The sequence below is a fragment of the Octopus sinensis genome, linkage group LG22, assembly GCF_006345805.1.
Source record: "Octopus sinensis linkage group LG22, ASM634580v1, whole genome shotgun sequence".
NCBI classification, from domain to species: domain Eukaryota; kingdom Metazoa; phylum Mollusca; class Cephalopoda; order Octopoda; family Octopodidae; genus Octopus; species Octopus sinensis.
The window spans coordinates 12,626,582-12,650,228 of record NC_043018.1 but is presented as its reverse complement, the minus strand read 5'-3'; the positions used below and the strand labels follow the sequence as shown (position 1 = coordinate 12,650,228).

General features: G+C 37.5%; 1 protein-coding gene across 1 annotated transcript in view; it reads right to left on the bottom strand.

Moving 5' to 3' along the window:
• Positions 1-752: 752 nt before the first annotated feature.
• Positions 753-23,647, bottom strand: part of LOC115223299 (mucin-17) — a 41,255-nt gene continuing 18,360 nt past the window's right edge. The window contains exons 3-10 of the mRNA XM_029793807.2: positions 20,246-20,337; positions 13,002-18,237; positions 9,475-9,607; positions 6,133-6,312; positions 5,127-5,312; positions 3,896-3,976; positions 2,014-2,225; positions 753-1,352 (exon numbers count right to left, since the gene is read on the bottom strand). Of these exons, the coding sequence (XP_029649667.1) occupies positions 2,025-2,225; positions 3,896-3,976; positions 5,127-5,312; positions 6,133-6,312; positions 9,475-9,607; positions 13,002-18,237; positions 20,246-20,337 (6,109 nt within the window). The 3' untranslated portion in view covers positions 753-1,352; positions 2,014-2,024. The remainder of the gene's footprint in view (positions 1,353-2,013; positions 2,226-3,895; positions 3,977-5,126; positions 5,313-6,132; positions 6,313-9,474; positions 9,608-13,001; positions 18,238-20,245; positions 20,338-23,647) is intronic.

Here is a 23,647-nt window from a genome sequence, read left to right as displayed (position 1 = left end):
TTGGGAGTGTCAATTGGCCACAAAAAAGAAAAAAAGAAAGAAAAAGTTCATGACATGAAAGAAGTTTCCTAACCAGAATAGAAGACTAAAATAGTACAGTCTAATTATTTATAATGATAACTAATTTAAGATAAACTAATCTGGAGGGAAAAAAAGTCTTATAACAATGTTTTAAGGACTGAAAATTATACTAATTAACTAAATAACAAAATGCAAAAACTATAGACTCAAAGACAAGTCATGAAGCATTGAGTCACACGATATTACAAAATGGCCTGTATACACTGTCATGTACAGAAGGGCCCATACATGCTGGCCTGCATATTAAACTCACAAGATACATAACAGAAGGGTCTGTACATTTGGCTCAGATCCAAAGTGAAATTAACAGTAAAAATATTTGTTCCATATTGAAATGTACCAATGCAATTTTTGGTTTTTAATATATTCTTCTAAAATTACAAAATATTTAACATATTTGTTCATGAGATGGAATTATGAGAAGAGGATCCCAGCAGTACTAAGTGTTTAGGTTTTGGTATAGAGATTTTACATTATTCTTTTCAAAGTCAAACAGTACCGCTGAGGAATTTTTGCTGGAATTTGCTAGATCTGGTTTCTGTTAGCTGCTAGGACCAAGCTTTACAAGTGCTTATCAATTTAGATATGATGAACAAGTGAATGCAAAAAACAAATTAAAAATAAAAATTTGTAAAGAGGGAAAAATAAACAAAAACAAAAAACTATACAAATGACAGGTGGTTGATTGGAAAGGTTTAATATTAAAAACATAAAAATGTTAACACCAAAACCACCACACATGGATGAGATGATAATCTGATTAAGAAGTTTAAAACTATTGTTTCTCTTAAGTTCTCCACCCAATATCCCTGGAGATGAAATGGGATAGAGTAAATGAATTTGGCAAATAGAAAGAAGGAACAGAGATATTCAGACTTGTATCTGTAATGAGAGTCTCTGACAAGATGTTAGTGTCAATTATAAAACTGAAACAATCAATCATTGAATAAGGAAAAAGGAAAGTTGTACAAATAAGGCTAACTTTTAAATCTATAGATGTTCCATTAAACAGTGTAGTAGTGGTGATTGTTGTTGCTGCTTGCAGTGTGTTGTAGTAGTAGTAGCACACAGTTCCATGAACTACTCCATTGGCATAAAAATATCGGACCCAATCTCCTACTGCTGCTGCTGCTGCAATAAGAATGGCAAAAGACCACACAAGAAAGATTTGGTCTGTGGATGTGAAGATGAGTTGTGGCAGGAACAATAATGAAACCAGTTCCACACAACAGCAAAATAGCCATTGGTTTTTATCAGAATGAGAGACGAATCTGAAAAATGAATGGAGGGGAAAAAAACAGTCAAACAAAAAACAAAATTTTTTTAAAAATAGAACAAAGAACAAATTAATTACCCTTCAGGTAACTTCTGTTGTAGGCGACTATTAAGGTGAAATTTCACTTCTTAAATAACTAAATTAAAACTGATGCTCATCAAAGTAAGCTAATTTACTGAGAATTGAGCAATTATTAACTATGATAATGTAGTTTAACTGAAACGTTTAATACAACAAAAGGTAAGACATACAAAAAAAGAAAAAAGCTATTTATCAAGGTCATCAGTTTTGTCCTCGTGGACTACAGTTTGCAAACCCCTATTGATAGAAATATCAAAACAACCATATAAAACTTTACAATGTTAATTTAACAAAATATTATTAAAATTTATTCGTTTTGTCTGCAAATAAATTTCTAAAGAAAAAAAAATTTTTTTTTTTAAATAAAGGAAAAAGGTAATTATATCAACTGGTAATTATTTTATTGACCCCCAGAAGAATGAAAGGTAAATGAAGTGAACCTCGACAGGTTTTGAATGCAAATGAGGCCTAAGTGAATACTGCAAAGACTTAAGTCCGACACCCATCATCTTTAATGAGAGAGGAAAAAAACAAGCAAAAAGACAACAACAACAAACAATAAGTGTGAAGATTACCTATGTGAAATTTATTTAAAAGCCAAGACTGCTTTTAATGAGAGATGGTCTGATGGAAAGATTCTGTTTGGAATGAATTTGCAGTCAAGCACACTCTGTTTACCAGGGACTTGCAAGACACCCACAGCTTCTAAGCTGGTGGAACTGTAGAAAACATAATCCAAACATTCACGGGTGTGCAGAGTCATGGTGGTCAAGGCTGGTTCATTACCCTTCAAAGAAGAACAGTTGAAATTAATAGTTAAAATATCAGTAAAATAATCACATTCCATTTTGGTTTCCAATAACCCTCACAACAAATCAACATTCATAATAACAAACAGCTCAAAAAAATATTGATCTTTTAATAGTTTAACTGCAGGGACAACAACCTATTTAAGAAGAAAATTAAATCCATTTAGGAAAATTTTCCTACCAAATAAACTGGATAATATTTCTTCCAAGTAATTTTCACAAAACTAACTTGTGTGGAACATAACCCTATTTACGTCAATTAAATTCTCAAATTGGCTTTCTGACACAACTATAGCTTTTATACTTATATACTAACAACACCAGCAGAGAAAACAAATGTTAAACAATGATGATGGTGAGGGGAACCCTTAGAGATTCCAGAGTAATTTCGAAAGCTTTTTGATTGTTAAAAGTATATACAGAACCATGAAAAATAGAATTTCTTTAGAAATCAGGGATTTTTTTCTGACGGATTTGGATGTTAAGTTATGGGTTGTACCAATGGTGCAGTTATATCCTTTATTACCTCAAAAGTTATTTTAATGTTTAAAGCAACAAGTGAATGCACGTCAGTAATCTACATACAACAAGAAGAAATTGTTTTGCTTCTTGTTACCTTTTCCCATTATAATAGTGCAATTAAAATTATTGAAAACATGCATTCAGCAAGCACTTTAAATAATCTCAGCTATGGAACAAAATTGAAGACATAAATCTGTTTATAATATTGTTCTGCTGGGAATAGTATTTTTTTGGCAATATTTTATTCCTCGTTGTTTTAACGCCTACTTTTCCATGCTTGCATGGGCTGGAAAGAGTTTAAGGAGATCGGCCTAATGACCTTCCTGTCACCAATCCAATCCACACTTGTTTCTAAACAAGTAATATTTCTCTATGGCCAGACATATTTTCACAGAATATTCAAAATGACTGATACTTTTACAATTGTCATGCAACGCCAAGACAAGAAGACACAAACACCCACACAATGGGCTTCTGACATTTTCTATAAATTCATGCACAAGACCACATTAGAAGACATTTGTCCTTGGTGCCACACTGGAAGTCCAAACGGCGAAGGGAAAGAACTTTTCTTCTCTGTGCCAAATAAAGTCCAAACGGTTTTTAGGTGTAAAATTAGAATGATTGGCTGCCTTTTCTGCATCTTTCAGAATACATTCGTGTTGCATAATGTGTGAACGTGTTTCCTTCAACTTTATTATCATGCATAGCGTTTCACACTGCGCTAAATTATTTGTTTATGAGGAGCCCCCCACCCCACCCCCGCCGCATGTTAACAAATGTCCCCGTGACAAACATGTCGCATCATTGGTGCAGATGAAAGTGACTTTGAAATGTCAGAGAGTTCCGGAGATGAATGGACGCCTCCAATGATGAAGAGACAAGGTGTCAGAATTATATTTATCAGGCAAACAATACAATTTACTAAGATTTCAGCTACAATGCCACTGATGACAAGTAAGTCAAATTCATATAATAAAGCAGACATTTTAATGCTTACTTTGAAGTAGAAACCAGATTTATGGTTTAGTAAGAGGAGGGAATCCAACCGTTTTCCCCCTAACCCCCCACCACCACCACCCACAAAAATGGAAGAAAAGAGAAATGCAGAAACAATAGTTCTTACCTGTACAACAGCATAGGCACTCTTAAGACTGGATGAAGTGTGCTGGAATCCTTCCCAAAGATGATCTACAAGTGCCGATTTCTGTAAAATATTCAGCAATTTAAGAAATTCATTCTATTTTTTCAAACTTTATATTGAAAACTACAAATCAGTAAAATATCTACCAAACATCTTCCACAAACAAAGCTATTTTTTTCTAATTACGAAAATAGAACTACATCTTTTTTTTTTAAATACAAAACTTTATGTACACTTGTATTTTATGAAAGAAACCCCAAAACGGAGGTGAGAGAGAGAAAGATAATCTTTATCACTTTTGATTTTATTTGGTTCAGTCATTGGACTGTGGCCATGTTGGGGATGGCCTTCAAGGGTTTAATCAAACAAATAGACTCCAGCATTTATTTTTGAGGCCCACTACTTATATCAGTCTGATTTTGCTAAACTGCTAAGTTATGGGAGACCTAAATGAATAAACACAAGTTGTCAAAGAGTGGGAGAGGATAAACAGAAAACAGAAAGACACACATTTGTTTCACCTGCCAAATTCAATCGATGCAGTGGGACTGAACCTGAAACCATGTGGCTGGGAAGCAAACGTCATACCACCAAAATCCAGCACTTCACTAGATCTGGCAAAGACATTTGGTGCTCAATTATCCAGCCTATCTACTTAAGGAAAGTTAGAGCCGTCTTAAAACAGCAAAATTAAGAAAAAGATTGAAAACACTCTTGCAAATACTCGTGTTTCAACTTATGAGTTCAAATTTTTTACTATGAATAAAACCTGCTACAGGTTGCCCCCCCCCATCTGGTGGGGAGGTGTCAGTTAACCACTTTTATACCGGCCAAGTTACAGCATACCACAACAGGAAAAAATAAGCTGCAGCAGCATTTATTAAAAATTCAATTGAGAATTTAATTTAATTTTGTATAAATTTGTTCCATGGCGAAAAGTGAATTGAGTTCTGTTTTGGACAGGGTTCTTTCTTCAAAGAAAAGAGACATGTAGTCCCAGGTTAGATTGAGAATATAGATCCAAAGACAGTTCCAGTTTTCTGGCAGTAGAAAATAAAACATTTTAGACTGATGAAAAGTTTGGCATTTTGGAATATGTGAAGTTTAATGGTGAAAACTATAAAAGAAAGAGCCAGAAATGTTCAAAAGATGAACTCTAACAACAAAAGATAACTTTCTTAAAGAAATTGCACATAAAAATCATAAAACCTACCGATCCATCGGGCATCTCCATTGTTTTAGAAGATTGTAAAAGCTGAATCATGGCATCTGCTAAATAACCTTCCGATGCCAGTTGATAGCCAGGGGACTTTGGGCTCGAATTGAAGTCTCCACAAATCACATGAGGGTTAGAATCACTGCCAGCCCGATTCACTACTTCCCTGATAGCACGTGCAATCTAAAACATTAGAAAGAAAAAAAAAAACTATTAGGTTTTTCTCCATTGGTACAAGGACACAGATTTGTAAGTCAATTGAAACTGACCGTGCTACTTTTGTAACATTTTATTGATGTAAAATGAAGAGAGACAAAGATGACCTTGAATAGGGATCAAACTTACAACTCAACTAAACAGACTAAACAATCTGATATTACATTTCTGCTATTCTTCCATAACAAGGCTGATAACAACCATCATTAAGACCACACAATTAGAGGAAGATCACTAATTAATTGAACAGCATAATTATTGATTGCAATTTTGACACCCCACCACCACCATTACCATATCTAGTTTACCTGTTTACCCATGTTACCATTTGTTAGACAAATATATTGAGGTAGAGTTTTACAGCCAAATGCCCTTCCTGCCACTAATTTATACCTGTTTAACCATTTAGCATTTAAACTGATTGTAAAAATTAAAAAATAACGTCAACAAAATGATAAATTTTTTTAAAATGGCAACATGCTAAAGAGTTAAAGTAAAAAATTTTTTATTCCACAAATCTTAGAAGGCAGCAGAGATGATGACAGCGCCACCTGCAGCTGATCAAATTTTGGTGAGGTATAAATTGAAATTAACTCTCACATACACCAGCAAAAGCTTTCTCCATCTCTCTATGTACATTCACATACAAATGACAGGTTTCTAGTTTCCACCTCATCAGATTTTATTCCAAAATATTAGCCAGTCGAAAAGCAAAGCCAGAACCACATCGTTGCAAGGCTATGCCATCATAACAGCAAATACACTGAGCCCATAAGAAGTCACTTACCTGAACACACTGAATGTTCGGAAGTTTGAAATTGCCCCAGTTGACATGAACATTTCCAACTGTGATAAACTTGCCAGTATTTTTACATCGAAGTCTCGTAACAAGAAGTACATCAGGCAGACACATGAAGCGACGTACTGATTCCTTAACTTCTTCCGAAAGACTCATTTCTTGAATGTCCTAGACAGAGAAATACAATTGCAGTCATGTATTAAATAGAAGACAAAATCTAGAAAATACTATCACACAAGTATATATTAGCATAATAATAATAAATCACATTTCATAGCATGACAAAATTTTTGAAGTCCAACCATTTCATAAATAGGAAAAAGATAAAGTCTGTTAGCCCCATGAATTATCAAGGCTATACAACATTCCCTAGAACCATTATCACCATTCTGATGTTCACTTTTCCATACCTGCATGGGTTGGACTGAATTTGTTAAGGCGGAATTTTCTACAGATGGATACCCTCACCTGTTTCCAAGTAAATTAATATCCCCCCCACCACCGCCCATGATCAGACAGGTGTTCACAGAAGACTGGAAAGAAAGGACACTGTTTACATGATGGTGTCATTCATTTACAACTATAAAGTCGAGGCAAAGAGGCAGGGGCCACATACACACATGACGGGCCTCTCGAATTTCATCTCCTAAATCAACTCAAAAGCGTTTGGTATGTAGTGGGACTGAACCTGAAACCATGTGGTTGGGAAGAACACTTCTTATCGCCCAGTCACGTTGTCTGTGCTTCAGGTAGTTCAGGTAGTTCAGACAGCAAGCAATGGCACAACAGATGAGAAACCACAAGATTAATCGAACTATGCAAAAGCACAGAAAAGGAATTGAGAAATCAAAATTTTCCCTTCTATTCTATGATAATTATTTATAGAATTAAAAATAATGTTTGATGAAGTCTAGGAGTTCAATGGAATATACTTTTAGTCATGGATGTGTAAATGTAGACCAGTAGACCTGGGGTTCTCAACCACAAGATTTATCCATGGACTCTCCTTTGATTACTATTCTGCTTGGGTGGGCTCCCATAGCCATTCAATGATTGAAAGTTTTATGCAAACTAGAACAGTATTTAGGGTAGGCAAATTCATTATGTCAAGACTAAAAATGTGAAAACTTGGCAATAACTCAAGCAAATTCTACAGTGAATTTGTTGCTACAAGTAGATTGTACTAACTATGTACTACTACTATTTTTATAACTTATTTTCAAATTTCTAATTATTAATTAATAATATGAATTCTTTTTTGAAGTGCAAAAAATATTTTGAGTTATTTTTAAAATTTTTAACAGAAGTAACAAGTAATAACATATAGAGGTAATAAATTGTAATGAAATTTTTAGTTTTAATAAAAGCTGATATATTCTAAATCTAAATATTTTATTTCAAATTTTATCCATAGCTGCAATATTTTAAGCAAAAACTTTCTTGTTCTGTACTCTAGCAGATGTAATAAGTTGTCCTGTACTTTTCCAGGTTTATAATCCTAAAACTATTATTTCTCTTGATCCCATGTGATATAAAGTGCATTAAGTAATCATCATATTCCAATTTCTTTCACTTTTCAATGAACAGCAGAAAGAACGACTCTCTTCCCATACACACATAACACATGCTATGCTTCCAGGTTTTTTGGTAAACTTTTCAGATATAACCCAATAGGTTTACCATTAATTCTGTGAAATATTCACAGGTCCTGTTAGTTTATAAATATTCATTTAGATTTTTACAGAAGCATGAAACTGAAATTCCATGCCTATGTTTCAAATTTTGGTACAAGGCCAGCAATTTTCTGAGGAAGAGGTTTAGTCAACTACCACTACTCAGCTGGTATCTCTTTTATCAGCACCCAGAAGGAAAACGGCAAACTTAGCTGAATTTGAACTCAGAATGTAAATCCAGAAGAAATGTCACTAAGAATTTCGGTCAGTGCTAATAATTCTACCAGTTCATGCCTTAATAATAATAACCCTTTCTACTATAGACACAAGGCCTGAAATTTGGGGAGAGGGGTCTCAAAATAACAATAATAATATACATCTCTGACTAAACAGTGACCTGTTCAGCCGATGCCAGCATGAAAAGATTATCATGGTGAGGTGCTGAGCTGGAAGGAAAATGATAGGGCCAAATGATTCAATCCTAAAATATTTACTTGGTCTGTTTGAAAATTTAGAATTGAACTTAAATTCAGTTTTAGAGTTTCACTTTCTTACTACCTTCAGCAATTTACCCGGACCACCCCAGTAAGATGTGAAAATAAACATGCAAACATATTTCAAAGGTTTCCACACCCACAGGAAAAAGAAAAGAAAAAAAAAGAGTATCCGTTTGTAACAAAGGGTAGATATTTCCATCTCTATAGACACAGCATTCAGGAGAAAACAGTTTTAAGGTTATTAATTGAAAAGCACGTTTACAAAGCAGTTCCTATGCACCTTTCATACAGTACTGCTGCTATTTACAAAAAACAGTTGCTGTCTTCAGCAGTCATTATTTACCCATTTTACATCCATTATTCCATGCTAGCATGGGATGAACAATAAATACTACTGAGGCTGGCTGGCTGGCTGCCCTTCAGATTGATAACCCATGCCTGTTTTACAAGGGATGTTTTTTGCTTTGTTCTACTTGTCTTCAGAAGCACAGAGTTATAAGGATAACTTTTGTCACAAGGAATGTCAACAAAAACTGATTTTAGCTCAATGTTTTCATAAAACACACAGATTGTAAACACTCAGTCAGACACACACACACACACATGCATGCAATGAACTTCCAAAGTTTCTGTTTATCAAATCTGGAGCCACGACAGAAGACATGTTCCCATGCTAACATGCAATAAAATAGAACTTGAGCCGACATGAAACAAAGTGAACTCCATATCCCACATGGCCATGCCTAGTTGTGTGTGATGGTGGGGGAGAGAGCTTTGGGTTCTTTAGTCTTGGATGTTGCAAGGCCACCACTTCACTAGTGCTGGTAACTTGGGGAAAGAAGAAAAAAACCCACTGTGTAAATTGGCAGATATTAGGAAGGGCACCAGTCATTAAAACCAAACCAAAGATACGAGGGTGCAGCAGCAGTCTTCCGATTGGTTGGGTCCTTGTCAAACTATCTCACTGATGCCAGCATGAAAATAGGCATAAAATGATAATGATGACAATGACGACCACGTCCCGTAAAACGCAGAGCTAGGAACAGGATTTAAAGAGTAACAGGGCTACGGGCTTCTTTTCCAGCAACTGTAACGAGCCTGTCATCGGTGATCCTGCAGAGGAACCCAAATTGTCCGGAACAAAAGAGATATACATTTACCTTGTCTATTAACTGTTTGAGACTGTAAGCTGTATTTTCAGGGTCAGAAAAACGACTTGTCTTATAAAATGTTGTTTCCCCTTCATCATAGTTTTCGTGAACTCTTTTTTTGTAAAAACCTTCATACCCCAATCTGAAATCAAAGTAAAATTAATCAATAAGTTACAAACAATGTTTTAATAAAAAAAAAATACAGCTTACAGAATATATCATAAATTACAAAAATACAGAATTACAGCTTTTCATGGCAGTGAATGCAGACAACATTGGAATGTTCTTGGCAAACACGGATCTTCCAATTCTTACACGTAGTACAAGTTTTCCTGTGTTTTTTTTTAGGCCACACAAAGAACGTCTTTTTTTCTTTGGCTGAGAAATTGCAAATGAAGTTGAAGATTGTCTTTTCTTGTTTGGTTAAAAAATGTTAACAGAACTGGAAGACTTTCACGTTCTTGTTTAGCATTAACTCCAGCAGAGCTCCTTTCCTCACTGAATTAGGCTCTGTCTTCTTTTATCCTTGAAACTTTGCAAGTGAAGCTATTTAACAACAACGAAAGCATTCACTGCACTTATATCAATCATGTTGTAGAATATAATCATAGGCCATCTTCGAGTCATTCTTTTGCAAGTGTAGGTCCTTACCATTTCATCTAGGGTATCAAATCCTCCTTTTGTTTTGTTATAACTTCAGGTTTCTTCTTACCACTTTTTGAATCAATTGAAGGCTGAGAATGCAATCTACTCATAAGTGTGACAATGTCATTTCTCTTGGGACAATAAGATAGAATCATAGAATCCTTTTGAAATCCAAATATTGTGCTGTTGATTTCCATTTGTGAAGCACTTGGAAGTTCAACTCTGTTCTTTCTAACGGTTCCTACTAAAGTAGTTTTCTTGCTAAGCAGCTTTCGAGCCAATCCTAGACTTGTAAAAAAAATTATCACAAGTTATATTGCAACCAGTATTTTCAAGTTCTTTTACAAGGTCTTCAACAACTCTTGGACCTTGATTTGTCTACCTCCCTTTTACTGGGTCCTTTACAGGGTAGATTTGCATTTTCCAGACATAAGATGTTTCACTGTCAGATATTGCCCAATATATATATGTGTGTGTGTGTATATATATATATACATACATGTATATATATATATATATATATATATATATATATATACTACAAATGTGGGAAATTCTGTCTGTGGGTGTGTTTGTAGAGTTGATAGCTAAACTCCTACATTGTTTTATCAATTTTGATGACACTTAACACTTGAGTAGAACACCTGTCTGGAAACTCATAGCATACCCAGGTTGTTGAAAAGAATCAACCCCTATATGTAGCCGAGGGAAATAACTGATTCATTTTCCTAATTTATTGGGTAAAAATGAAATCCAGTATGCTTCTTTCTTACCATGTACACTGTATGTATGTATGTACATGTGTATATACACACACACATATAAATATACACATATGAAGCACAGAACTGTGTCAGTGAACGGGTCGAGGTCTCAAAAAGCAACGAAAATATTTTGGCAAATAAATTTTAAATGTTGAAGAAAATCTGTTTTTTTTGTGTGTTTTTGAATGACTTATAAACACCTTCCACACTGCTGTACCTGGCTTTTGTTGACATGGAAAAAGCCTTTGACGAGGTCCCCCAATCCCTTATCTGGTGGCCAGTGTGGAAACTAGGGATAGATGAGTGGTTAATGAGAGCTATTCAAGCCATGTACAGGGATGCTGTCAGTAAGTTGAGGGCTGGCAACGCGTATAGTGAAGCATTCTCCGAATGGGTAGGGACCCACTAAGTATCAGTCCTCAGCCCCCTCTTATTCATCATAGTCCTGCAGACAATAACAGAGGAATTCAAAACAGGATGCCCTTGGGAGCTTCACTGTGCTGATGGCCTTGCTCTAACAGGTGAGTCAGTATCAGAACAAGAGGAGAAGTTTCAGGTGTGGAAGCAAGGTCTAGAATGGAAGGGCCTTAGAGTCAACCTAGCTAAAACCAAAGTCTTAATAAGTAGGAAGGCAGACAAACCACAAATCCCTTCAGGTAGATGCTCAATCTGTGGAAAAGATGTAGGTAGAAACCCCATAAGATGTACCCAGTGTAAGTTATGGACACATAAGAGGTGTAACAATATCAAAGGGAGGCTAACTGGGAAGAAATTTTTGTGTGTGCGGCAAATGCTCAGGGGCAATAAACACTGAAAATGTGCAGAAAACATCTTCCGAAACATGCCAGGGGGAAAAAACCACAAGTAGCTGAAAGCTTCCGTTACCTAGGTGACAAGTCAGTAGCAGGGGTGGATGATCTGAGAGAGTAGCTGCTGGAATAAGAATAGCCTGGACAAAGTTCAAACACCTACTTCTGCTAGTGACAAAGGGCCTGTCACTCAGAGTAAAAGGTAGACTGTATGATGCACATGTGCCAACAGCCATGCTACATGGCAGTGAAACATGAGTCGTGACTGCTGAGTACATGCGTAAGCTTGCACAGAATGAAGCTAGTATGCTCCACTGGATGTGTGCCCTGAGAGAAAAGATGGACATAAGCATCAGACGTGGTGTTTAAGAGAGACGACTGCGCTGGTATGGTCACGAGTTGTGCATGGTTGAGGACAGCTGTGTGAAAGTGTCACACCCTAGCAGTAGACCAATGAAAGTACTTTCTGATTGGCACCCATGCTGGTGGCATGCAAAAAGCAGCATTCGAGCATGGTCAATGCCAGGTCATGTGACTGGTCCCATGCCGGTGGCACATAAAAAGCACCATTTGAGTGTAGTTGTTACTAGTGCCACATAGCTGGTTCCTGTGCTGCTGGTACATAAAAAGCATCATTCGAGCATGGTTGTTGCCAGTGCCACCTGACTGGCCCTCATGCCGGTAGCACATAAAAAGCACCCCCTACACTCTTGGAGTGGTTGGCATTAGCAAGGGCAACCAGCGGTAGAAACTTTGCCAGATTGGAGCCTGGTGGAGTCTTCTGGTTTGCTAGCCCTCAAACCATCCAACCCATGCCAGCATGGAAAGTGGACGTTAAATGACGAGACTAACGATGATGACTCTCCTGCTAATTTTGACAAATGAGGATACAGCAACCTACACTTCCTTTGTGAGTCCTAATGTTTTATGTTGAATGGGACTATTTGAGTCCTGCCAACAATTTGCAAAAAAGCCTGCAGATGTTGCAAATATGAGGATTACAGGTCAGTGCAAGCAGTCTATTCGCACCCTTAAGCCTGTTATGTTGGTTGAAGCAAGGTCCCTTGTACCATTTTGCCATGATTTTCTCCAATTGTGCACACACACACACACACACACACACACACATACCCAACAAGCTTCCACACAATTTCTGCTTACCAAATTTCACTAAAAAACTTTTCATTAAGCAGAGTTATTTGTGAAAGGTGCTGCACGTTGTGATTAAACACATAATTACATGAAACAGATGCAAACTTGTAACTACACACAAGTCAATCTGGAAAGTGAATAAAATCAAATGACTATGCCAACTTACTTTTGCATATCAGGAGAGAGTGTCTTGCTATAGTACTCCGGTTCTACTTCCTGCAAACATACAACATCAGCATCTATGTAGGAGAGTTCAGCCATCAACCGCTTATGGCGAGCTGGCAGCTCCAGAAAGAGTTTTTCTTCAGCAGGATAGCGGTCTTTCTGAACCTTGTAAAAATGACAGTCGGCAAGAATATTATATGATACAACACTGAACTGTCTGCTCTTGTCCATAATTGCGTTGCTAGGGAGGGCTGGGTTGAATCTGAAAGTGCGACTGAGCAAGGTGTCTCGATTAGGGCTACTTCCTGAAGGACCACAACTCAACCCAGAACTTGCTGAGAGTTTAGGCAACTGAGGAGCTGTACTTTGAGATGTAGGCAGTGGATGTTTCAGAGAGGGTTTCGGATTACTAGGTTGAGATTTGGGCAGTGACTGCCGAACTTCAACACTATCTTTGGGAGGGACATCATCCTTGTTCACAACAACATAGTCTGTTAGTAAAGCATCAACATTTGAGCTGCTCTGTGTACTTGACTGAGAAACTTGTGTGGGTTCTGTCTTGTTTACTTTGGTTTCACCAGCAATCCTAGATGCTTGCTGAGAGCTTCCACTGGTTTTCTGGCCATTAGCAACAAGATTTGCTTCTTCCTCGGCACTACGAGCTTTCTTGGAGCTGTGTGTGTCTTCCTCTGAGGAATCAGTTTTACGCTTTTTGCTTAGATCACATACTTGTTGAGATTCTGTTGACGTCTTAGTGCCATTGATAACGTCAACTGATTCAGCTTTTGACGAGCCAGACGAAGTAACTAATAAAGGAGTACTGACAGGAGCAAAAGTGCTGACTGGATGACCTGCTGCTAAGTATGCAGGTTTGTTAAGTTGTGGTGTATTTACAGAACTTCCTGTGTTATGCTGAGGTTTGGATGACATCATCTTGCTATCATGGCTGCTAGTTGTCACATTTAGTGCTCCACAACCGGTTATTGGAACTCCAGTCTTTGGATTTGATGTAACTGCTAGACTAGGCACTTTGTCGTGAGGTCCGCTAAGAGATTTGCTTCCAACTACTGTAGCATCGGGGACCATCGATTTAACTTTGAAACTGTCTTGGCTGTTGGCTGCAGATGCCTTTAAATCAATAGTTTCCTTCTTAAATTGATCTGTATTGCCAGGTGTGGCCAAAAGGGGTTTAGGTTTATTGGCAGATAGATTAACTTCTTGAGGCTCTGACACCCTTACAGTCTGAACGACTGACTTTTGGGGATGTTGCAGCTGTTCACATTTCTGCTCTAAATTAAAACCTTTAGCATAGCTGACTGGTGAACCCTGTGGCCGGGGCATGTATGGATTCGATCCATCAGATTTAGGCATGTAATGTCCACCATACGGCTTCTGAGTCATATCGACTGGTAACCTTCCACAACCAGGATCAGAGCTCTTCGATGAAGACATATATTTAGAGGGGTCCATGCCATAAAGAGGCAAGGGTTGGGATTTCTCATGTAAAGATTTCGTTCTGTCTGTGTCTGCAGATGTGTTGCTACCATGTGACAGTGTCTCCATCTTATTTGGAGATGGAGGCACAGAAGGAGATTGGCTAGAAGGGTGTGAAGAAATAGGTTTTGAAGCTGAACCCATGGCATGTAAAACAACTGGCTTTGAAGAAAGGCCACTTTCACTAGATTGTATCAGAGGTTTTGGAGGAGCAACACCAGCCAAGTGAGTTACCTGTGGCTTTTGTAAGGCTATCCCAGCCATATGTGTCACAGGAGGTTTAGCGAGTGCTGGGGATGGAGATGAAACTTTTGGTGGGACAGTTCCTGTCATATGAGTTATCTGAGGTTTACTGGATGAAATGCTGGTACCATGAGCAACGGCAGCCTTAGCTGTTACCACACCTGTCATATGAGTAATTTGAGGTTTGGCTGAATGAGCCATTGGAGGTTTCGATGCAGCAATACTTACAGGTGGACTACCTGGAAGCTTGGCAAAACCAGCACTGGGATGATGAGCTTCTTGAGTGGCTGGCTTGGGGGGCATTGTTCCCATATGCCGTGACATGGCCGCACTATCAGCTGGAGATGAGGGTGTCTTTGGCATGGCAGACATAAGCATTGGATTTGAAGGGAATGTTGGAGAAAACGATTTGCTGGCTGACATATCAGATGTTGACATTGGTGGCTTTGATGACGACGAATAATAAAGAGGGTTTGGTGGAGCTGCATCAGGTGGCAAGATAGGCTTCATGGAGGATGCAGTCACATGTGGTTTGTCCAAATAGTAAGGTTTGCTTTGCTTATGTTCTGCAGCAGCACTAGATACTACTTTTGTATCAACATGTGTAGTTACCAGTGAAGGGGCAGTGGATATTTCAGCTGCTGTTTGAGGAACTGATTTCAGAGACATCTGTGTAGCAGGGAGGGGTTTGCTGCTGCAATGGGTATCACTCTGCTGGGAACTTGTTTTACTGTACATAGAAGGTGAAGTCACTGAATGTTTTACTTCTGAGACTGGGCTATTTGGTTTTAAAGTAACTTTAGTTGGAGATGCAGTTACAACAGGTGGCTTACACAAAGGTATCCTTTGGGGTAAGGCAGCCGTAGTAGGTGGAGCATGGGCTGATGAAACTGATTTGGAAAATCCGGTGTGTGGTGTTGATATTGGATATGATGTACAACTAGCATGAGGTGGCTTCAGAGACAAATCGTGTGTATGGGAAGGGCTGATATCTCGAGTGCCACTTGATGCTCCAGATACGTTCCCTGTAATCATTGCTTTCTCACTTGGCATTCCGCTAGTAACTGGTTGCTTATCTTTTGGTGGTGCAGACTGAGGTGGGGTTTTGATATTAGAAACCATGGACAAAGACTCAGTGGGCCTAACAGAACTTATTGGAGTTGGAGAAGGTTTTCCTGAAAAGGACTCGACGTTGCTGGTCTTGGTACTTAGAGTAGATAAGGAGGCAGGACCTGATGGTTTAGCAGGTAATGATTGTGAAGAAGCATAGCTCATTATCTTGGGGGTGACTGGTGAGCTATGTCCAGGTTGCTTTGAAGATAAATCAACACCTGTTGTGCTTGGTGGCACTGCCAGTGAAGAACCTTCAGAAGGTCTTTGAGGTATTGTAGAGTGATCAGGTAACTTGGCAGGTGAGAAAGTAGAAGTGACAGGACTGGCTAATTTTACAGGAGAGCCATGCATGGTGACATGAGATCTGGCAAGAGACCCAACTTGGCTTGTTTCAGGGAAATGTTTAGAAGGAGAGTAAGCCATAATAGAAGGAGTGTGTGATTTGAGTTCAGGTTTTACAGGAGATTTAGCAGGGAAACTGCCAACACTAGGCACTGCAGCTGGCTTGGATGATGGTGAAGTCACATTAGTTGTTGTTTGTGGTGGTGGAGTTCTCTCCATAGCAATGGTAGTCTTGGCACTTGCAGCTTGAATTACAGGGGGTTTTGCACTAACCATGCTGAGTGGCTGAGTTATAGAAGGTTTTGCAGTTTTATCAGAAACAGCTTTATCTGACGGTAGGGGATGAGGTTTCAATTCTCCAGAGTGAGGTGCTTTACTACTAGTCACAACAGATTCAGACTTTAATGGAGAGCCCTTCAATGGTGCTGATGTATCAGGTACGTCTTTGCTTATTTTTGCAGAAACAGTCTCTGAATTAGATTTAGTCAAAGATGACTGAACTGGCAGGTCTTCAGTTTTGGGAACACTGGCTAATATTGGAGAAGATTTTGGTGCACTTTCAATTACAATGGACTCTGATTTAGAAACTGTTTTTACTGGTTCTGAAGTTTTGGTAAGATTCACTGGAGATTTAGCAGGAATTTTTGAAGGGGATTCCCTTTGCTGCTGGTGTCCAGCAGACACTGGTGAATGAAGCCCAGCTGCAACAGGGGCCTCTTTTGATATGTGAACTTCAGTTTGGTGCTTTACTGGACTCTTTGACAGATCAATTACACCAGTCGATGGAGTGGTCATTTTAGCTGTCGCCATTACAGTTGGTGTACTTGTTACGGTAGATTGTACTGCTACTGGTTCAGCTTTCTTAGGCGAGGAAACTGCTGAAAGTGGTTGCTTTGTGGGAGTTTTCTTAGGTGATGGCGTCTGAGATATCTTTGTTGGACTCTCAACCACATCAACTTCCATATCAGTCTCAATTCTTTCTGTTGTTTTAGATTCAGTAAATAATGTTACAGGTGCTGGAATCGGTTTCTTTTCTTCAGCTTTCTTCTCAGATTCAGCCAACTTGGGCTTATGATCAACAGTACTACTGCTTTTGTTAACCTCAACGGTAGCCCCTGCTTTTTCCTCAGGTACAGGAGCAACTTTAGTTGATTCCTTTTCTGGAGATGTCTCAGCAGCTCCTTTGCCAACACGCTTCTTTTTCGAGGCTGGTGAAATACATTCTGGTGATTTTTCAACTTCAACATGGCCCCTTTTGCGACACTCTGAATCAGAGATGGACTGCTCTGATCCTTTGGCCATGCCTTTAAGAACAGGGTCCTCGCTGCTCTCCTTTGTTTCTGATTCACTCTTCACATCACTCACCACTTTACTTTCACTTTCCTCAACGACATCGCTACTTTCTTTCTTGCCAGTTTCTTTCTCTTCCTCTGCTGACTTACTCGCATCTTCACCACTCACTTCCTTTGATTGTCCCCTGCTTCTTGCTCGAGCAGCACGCCCCTTTGGCTCTTCAATAACAGAATCAACCTCCTCCTCTTCTGCAGCTTTCTTCCCCTGGCCCCTACTTCTGGATCTCGCCGTTCTACCTTTTGCTACTTCTTCAGTCACTGTCTCCTCAGATTTTCGACCCACAGACCTCCGGCTCCTTGACTCAGTTCGCGCTTCCGTATCAGCAGAAGCTGGCTTTTTGTTTTGAGTTTTACCTTTTTCCTGATCCTCTTCAGCACTAGCCTCTTCCTCTTTGACAGACGGAGATTTTCCTTTACGTGTTGCAGCACTTTGTCCCTTCTTTTCAGCAGCAGCAGCAGCGGCTTGGCCCCGCCCTGCTTTACCCCGTGTTGGGGTCTCTTTCGCTTCAGATTGAGACTTTGACCGGCTTCGGCCTTTTGTAGTAGTAGTAGGAGTAGTGGTGGTCTCTTCCTCAGATGATGACTCTTCTTCCTCTTCAGCATCTTTACTTTGCCGACCCTTTCCTTTAGCAGCACTTTTGGCAGATGACTGCCGGGCTGTCGTCCGACTGGCTGGTGTCTTTTTGGAATCACCTAAAAATTAGGAAAAAATATACATTTTATTTATATACACACAAAATCCAAAATCAAATCTGTTCCCACTAAACCCTACCTATAGTGGCACCGAGACTGAGTGATGCTGTTAACAGTAAAGGGTCCTGGTAGGTGCAGACTCCAGTTATTAAAGCTTGAATGAAATAATTAAATGAGACTTAATAACGCTCAACTTTCAAAGACCCTCATCAGTTTGAGCTACTCCAAGAGAGAACCATCTACACCATTCTTCAGATCATAAATGCCTTCCTCTTTATTGCTAATGATAGTGTAAAGTTACCATTTATGGTAAATTGCCACACCAAATTGTATCTGGTTAGCAACCATAGTTACTAAGGCAAACTTCATCAGAATCAACCGTATCTCTTCAGCTTTTAAATCATTAATAGTAAACAAGAGTTACATTATTTACATAAAATCTGGTCCAGCCTTATGAAGTTCTTTTTAATCCTTTTGTGACCAACTGCCTGAAGCCACCTTTGCTTCTCTACTACAAACTTCCTGTTTTAAATTGATTTCAAAAAATCTCATTAAAATTTTGTATTAATTTATGTTCAAAAATCAGCTTAATAATGGCAACAAATTAATTTACTATATTCCTCATTATTTTTGAAATCAAATGAAATAAAGAGGGTGTTTTCAACAAAAATACAGTAAGAAAGTGGTTAAGAGTTATACCTGACCAAATTTTTAGGGTTTTAAGCTACACTGAGCTCCTGGCTCCTCGAGTGTAATTTTAAATTACACTGCGCTTCTTTATTGAAGTATTTTTTAAAACAGTCTGATAGTTCTTTCTATGAACATTCTGGGCAACACAGAGAACTTACAAAGCTTGTATGATTTTTCATAAGTAATGTTTATCAGTGATTTACTCTATTAACAATGACAACAAAAGAAAAAAAGACATGATCTTGTAAACTTGAGCCTCTCTCTAGAGCATTAGTCCAGTGTGAAGGCATACGGCTTAGTGGTTAGAGTATTCAGCTAATGATTGCATGGTCGTGAGCTCGATACCCAGTGGCACACTGTGTCCTTGAGCAAAACACTTTATTTCATGTTGATCCAGTCCTTTCAGCTGGCAAAAATAAGTAGTACCTATATTTGAAAGGACCAGCCTTATCACATTCTGTGCCACACTGAATCTCCTGAGAACGAAGTTAAGGTTATTATGCATGTCTATGGAGCGTTCAGCCAATTGCACATTAATTTCAGGAGCAGGGTGTTCCTTTCATTAGATCAACTGGAATACTTTATTCATAACTGGCAAAGGGTCGGTTCTCAAATATAATGCTTATTGACTCACATTGTTTTGAATTAATCAGGCATTGTCTCATAGCTTTGACATTTTGGTGATATGATAGTTTATTTTTAGAATGACATTGTAGGGTAGGTGTGAGAGGTTGTATCTGGCTGGCTTGAACATAAAATAAGTAGAATATTTGGGCCAGACATGGCCAGTTCAAATGCTAAAAGGTTAATGAGTAAGTGAAATAGAACAGTTGAAAATTGAAACCAGGTCATGAGGATTAAATCTAAGCTCTATATCTCTTGCCCTAGCTTAAAATGCAAGACTGAAAATTAATTCACTCCAATCTACCAAGTAAGAATAGGGACCACCATTATAACCACACTTACTCATAGATCTGGTGATCAAGTTGAACCAAGGCTAAACCTGCTGTACATAATTGCCCTTTACAATATTAGAGCTACTTTTACTATTACTATTACTGTATTTTCTGACCAAAATTTACAGGAAGAAAAAAGGAGATCAATTTTATGCCCCAAAATGACTTTGGAGGACCAAACATTCCATGCGGAATGCAGTGGAATTTGGAAAGACAGTAACAATATCTGAATGATTACACTATATTCTACACTGATTTGTATGCTGGAAAATATGGTAAATCAATTCTAATTGTCCACTGACATAAATATAGTCTGCTGAGAATTTAGAGACAACATAGTAAGGAATAGTAGAATACAATACCTGATTGTTTACTGGCAGGAGTCCGAGGTGAACGCTGACTTGCTTTAGGAGTTTCTTCTTTCACCTTACTTTTTGCTCCTTTTGCTGCTGCCCTACAAATGAGAGCCATAAAGTTTTCAACATATTTTGGCAATTAATAGCAAGAAAGCAAAACCTATTGTTTATATATATATATATATATATATATATATATATATATATATATATATATATAGAATATATATATATATGGTGTGTGTGATTGTGTATAGAAGAATATATTAATAAAAAGAATTCCAACCTTGTCTGATTTTCACGTTTTATTTACAATCTTATAATGATATATTATAAGATAATATATTATAATTGAATAAAATAAAATGAATAGTAGAATGTTAAATATTCATTCTGATTGAACTAGTACTTTCATGCATTGAATTCTGCAATCTTCGGGTTCATGTAGTAGTGTTGACAGTCATGCTTCACAATTTTTGACTGTAGCAAGATGATTGATTCTGTGCTATAAATACAGCTGGGTAGGCTCCAGAGTGCTATATATATATATGTATGTATGTGTGTGTGTGTGTGTGTGTATATAAATGGAAAGAAAACAGAACTTCAATATTCAAGTTTTGTATAAAACAATGAACAATCCTTTCGTATGGTAAATTAGATTCTAAAATAACTAAAGTCCACTTCTCTTTTGCTGAGTAATCAAGATAATACAACAGAGATAACTGTCACCTCTACCTACAATGGAAATCTGCTCTTTGGTTACTACTTCTACAAGAAAAATACATCACTGCTTTTGACAACAGATCACACAGATTTCTTAAAATGTTATCCAAAGTGTCACAGAGAAAACACTGGCATGGGTGCTGCTGCCACATAAAAAGCACCCAGTACACTCTGTAAAGCGGCTGGAGTTGTGGTGGGCATCCAGCTGTAGAAACCAGGCCAAAACAGACTATGGAACCTGGTGTGGCTCCTGTCCTTGCCAGTTCCTGCCTAGCTGTCCAATCCATGCCAGCATGGAAAACGGACATTAACTTAGTGTTGAAGATGATGATAATGTCATATTTCAACACAAAACGTCTCAAACAGCATGATCACAGTAAGAGGAAATTTTTTTACATGTTAGATTTAGAATACCAACTCACCTGAGACCACCCTTACAACAATGATACAAACCATCTATTTTTAAGTGCTCTAAAGAAAAACCTTCCACCAAAACCATGTTAACCCTTTCGTTACTATATTTCTGACCAAAATACACCCCTCATGAGTTTCAATTAAATTCTAAAATAATCATGAATTTAGACTTGCTTCATTAAATAACTGTAACTTTTTTACTTATCAACATATTAATGTGATATTTGGAACATAATTAAAGAAAGGGTTCTTAATCAATTCTATTGCATAACCTTTGTCTCAAAGTGACTTTAATTACAGGTAAATCCAGGTAAATTGAGCAAAAGGTAAAAATATTAAAATTTTAAATTGAGCAAAAGGTAAAAATATTAAAATTTTGTTTAAACATCACCATAGAAAATGAATCATCAGCTAATATTCAAATGGGTATGCAACAAAATTTTGATAAAGAAGAATTGTGCACATCGCCAGATCATCAGTTGAATTTAATGCACAACAGGTGTACCATAAAGGTGGAATAAACTGAAATACTGGAATCCACCACAAGTTTGACCGAACTAAAGAAATCGGTCAAAAAATAATATACGGCCCTGGTTATGGTATGGAAGTGATAAATTCCAAACCACATCGTTCCCTAGGCCATGCTGACTAACATTATTTTCCCTGTATAAAAACTAAATCCACAGCAGTTCCCAGGATTTGCTTCACAAATTTTCCATGCCTTGATCCCCCATTTTGTGTTTTGTTTACATTCTGCGTAAATTTGTTTCGGCATTGATCGCTTCAAACAATAACTTCCAGACCACATCATACCCTAAGCCATGCTGACTAACATTAGTTTCCCTGTATAAAAACTAAATCCACAACAGTACCTAGTATTTGCTTCATAAATTTTCCAAACTTTTGTGTTTGTTTACAATCTGCGTAAATTTGTTTCCAAAGTGATCGCTTCAAACTAGCATACTGAAAAAAATAAAAGTCTAATGGTTTCGCTTCCTAAGAAAGACTATAGATAAACTATCTCCCCAGAAAAATTGCTAATAAAAACATTTTTAAAGTTTTTTTACTTCGTTCCGATGTAAAACCGTCTTTGCTGTCGCCATCTTCGGAATCGCTGCTTTCGGTTAACGGATAAAGAAATATCCCAGGCATTATTGTACACCACGTGCTTTAAGACCTCATTCATTCTTTTTCTCGATATCTCCCTATTTTCCGTTGAAAAAGCTTTAAATTCGGAATCAATGCTTGATAACATGAAACTCCTATCCATTTTCAAAGTTGAAGAAAAATCGATGCCGAAAAAAAAGTGGAAAAAAATCTCCCAAAATTCACTGAGTTGAGATATCACTTCAAGCAATGTCGGATACTATAACTTAACTATTTACAATGTGAAATCACATGTTTTAACGAATGTACCAACGAGATTTGGGTTCAAATTTGCATTTAAATAACAATAGGTTTTCTTGGCCGGGTTGGTATTATGAACCAAAAACTTTTTCGGCCAGGTTAGTAACAAAAGGGTTAATTTTATTTTCCAAACCCAAAATTGATAATGACAAAGTTATTTTACTAAATTTTTCATTACTTTCAAAATTAACCAAAACAAAGGCATTCTATTTCAACAGATATATGGTAACTAAAGAGTTAACTGAATATTTAGAAAATATATTTACTAAAAAGAATACTGTTGAGTAGCCACATCAAGAAGGGTTTTATAGATTTAACAAATGTAACTGTGTGGTTAAAAAGTTCATTTCACAACCAAAATTTCATGTTCAATCCCACTGCATTGCTGCCTTGGGTTGTTTGTAGTGAAATATGGTAAGCAAAATTGGTACAGAAACCTATCACAAGTATAACATGCCAATCTGTCGAAGATTACTTGTAGCTCTAACACAAACTTTAAATGTTCATATTTAAATTAAAGCTTCTATCAAAAACTTCATGTGAAAAATAGTTTGCAGTTTTAAACACTTGCTCAATAACAAGAAAGTTATTTTACTAAATCTCTACAAAAGTGTATCTTAACAGAAATATAGTCACCAGAAGGTTAAAGATATCAACACACTATTCCAAAATTTGGTGTAGAGTAATGAAGCTTTTGTCAACCTATATGATTATTTGCTAATTATACCAATTATATTTGTTGAAAGAGTTCCAAGCCATACACTAACTTGGTCAAACCATAGAAATATGTAGAAGAAATGCTGAAATAATTACAGCTACATAATTATTACTTAGTACCATTAAGTAGCCAAGACAAACTGAAGT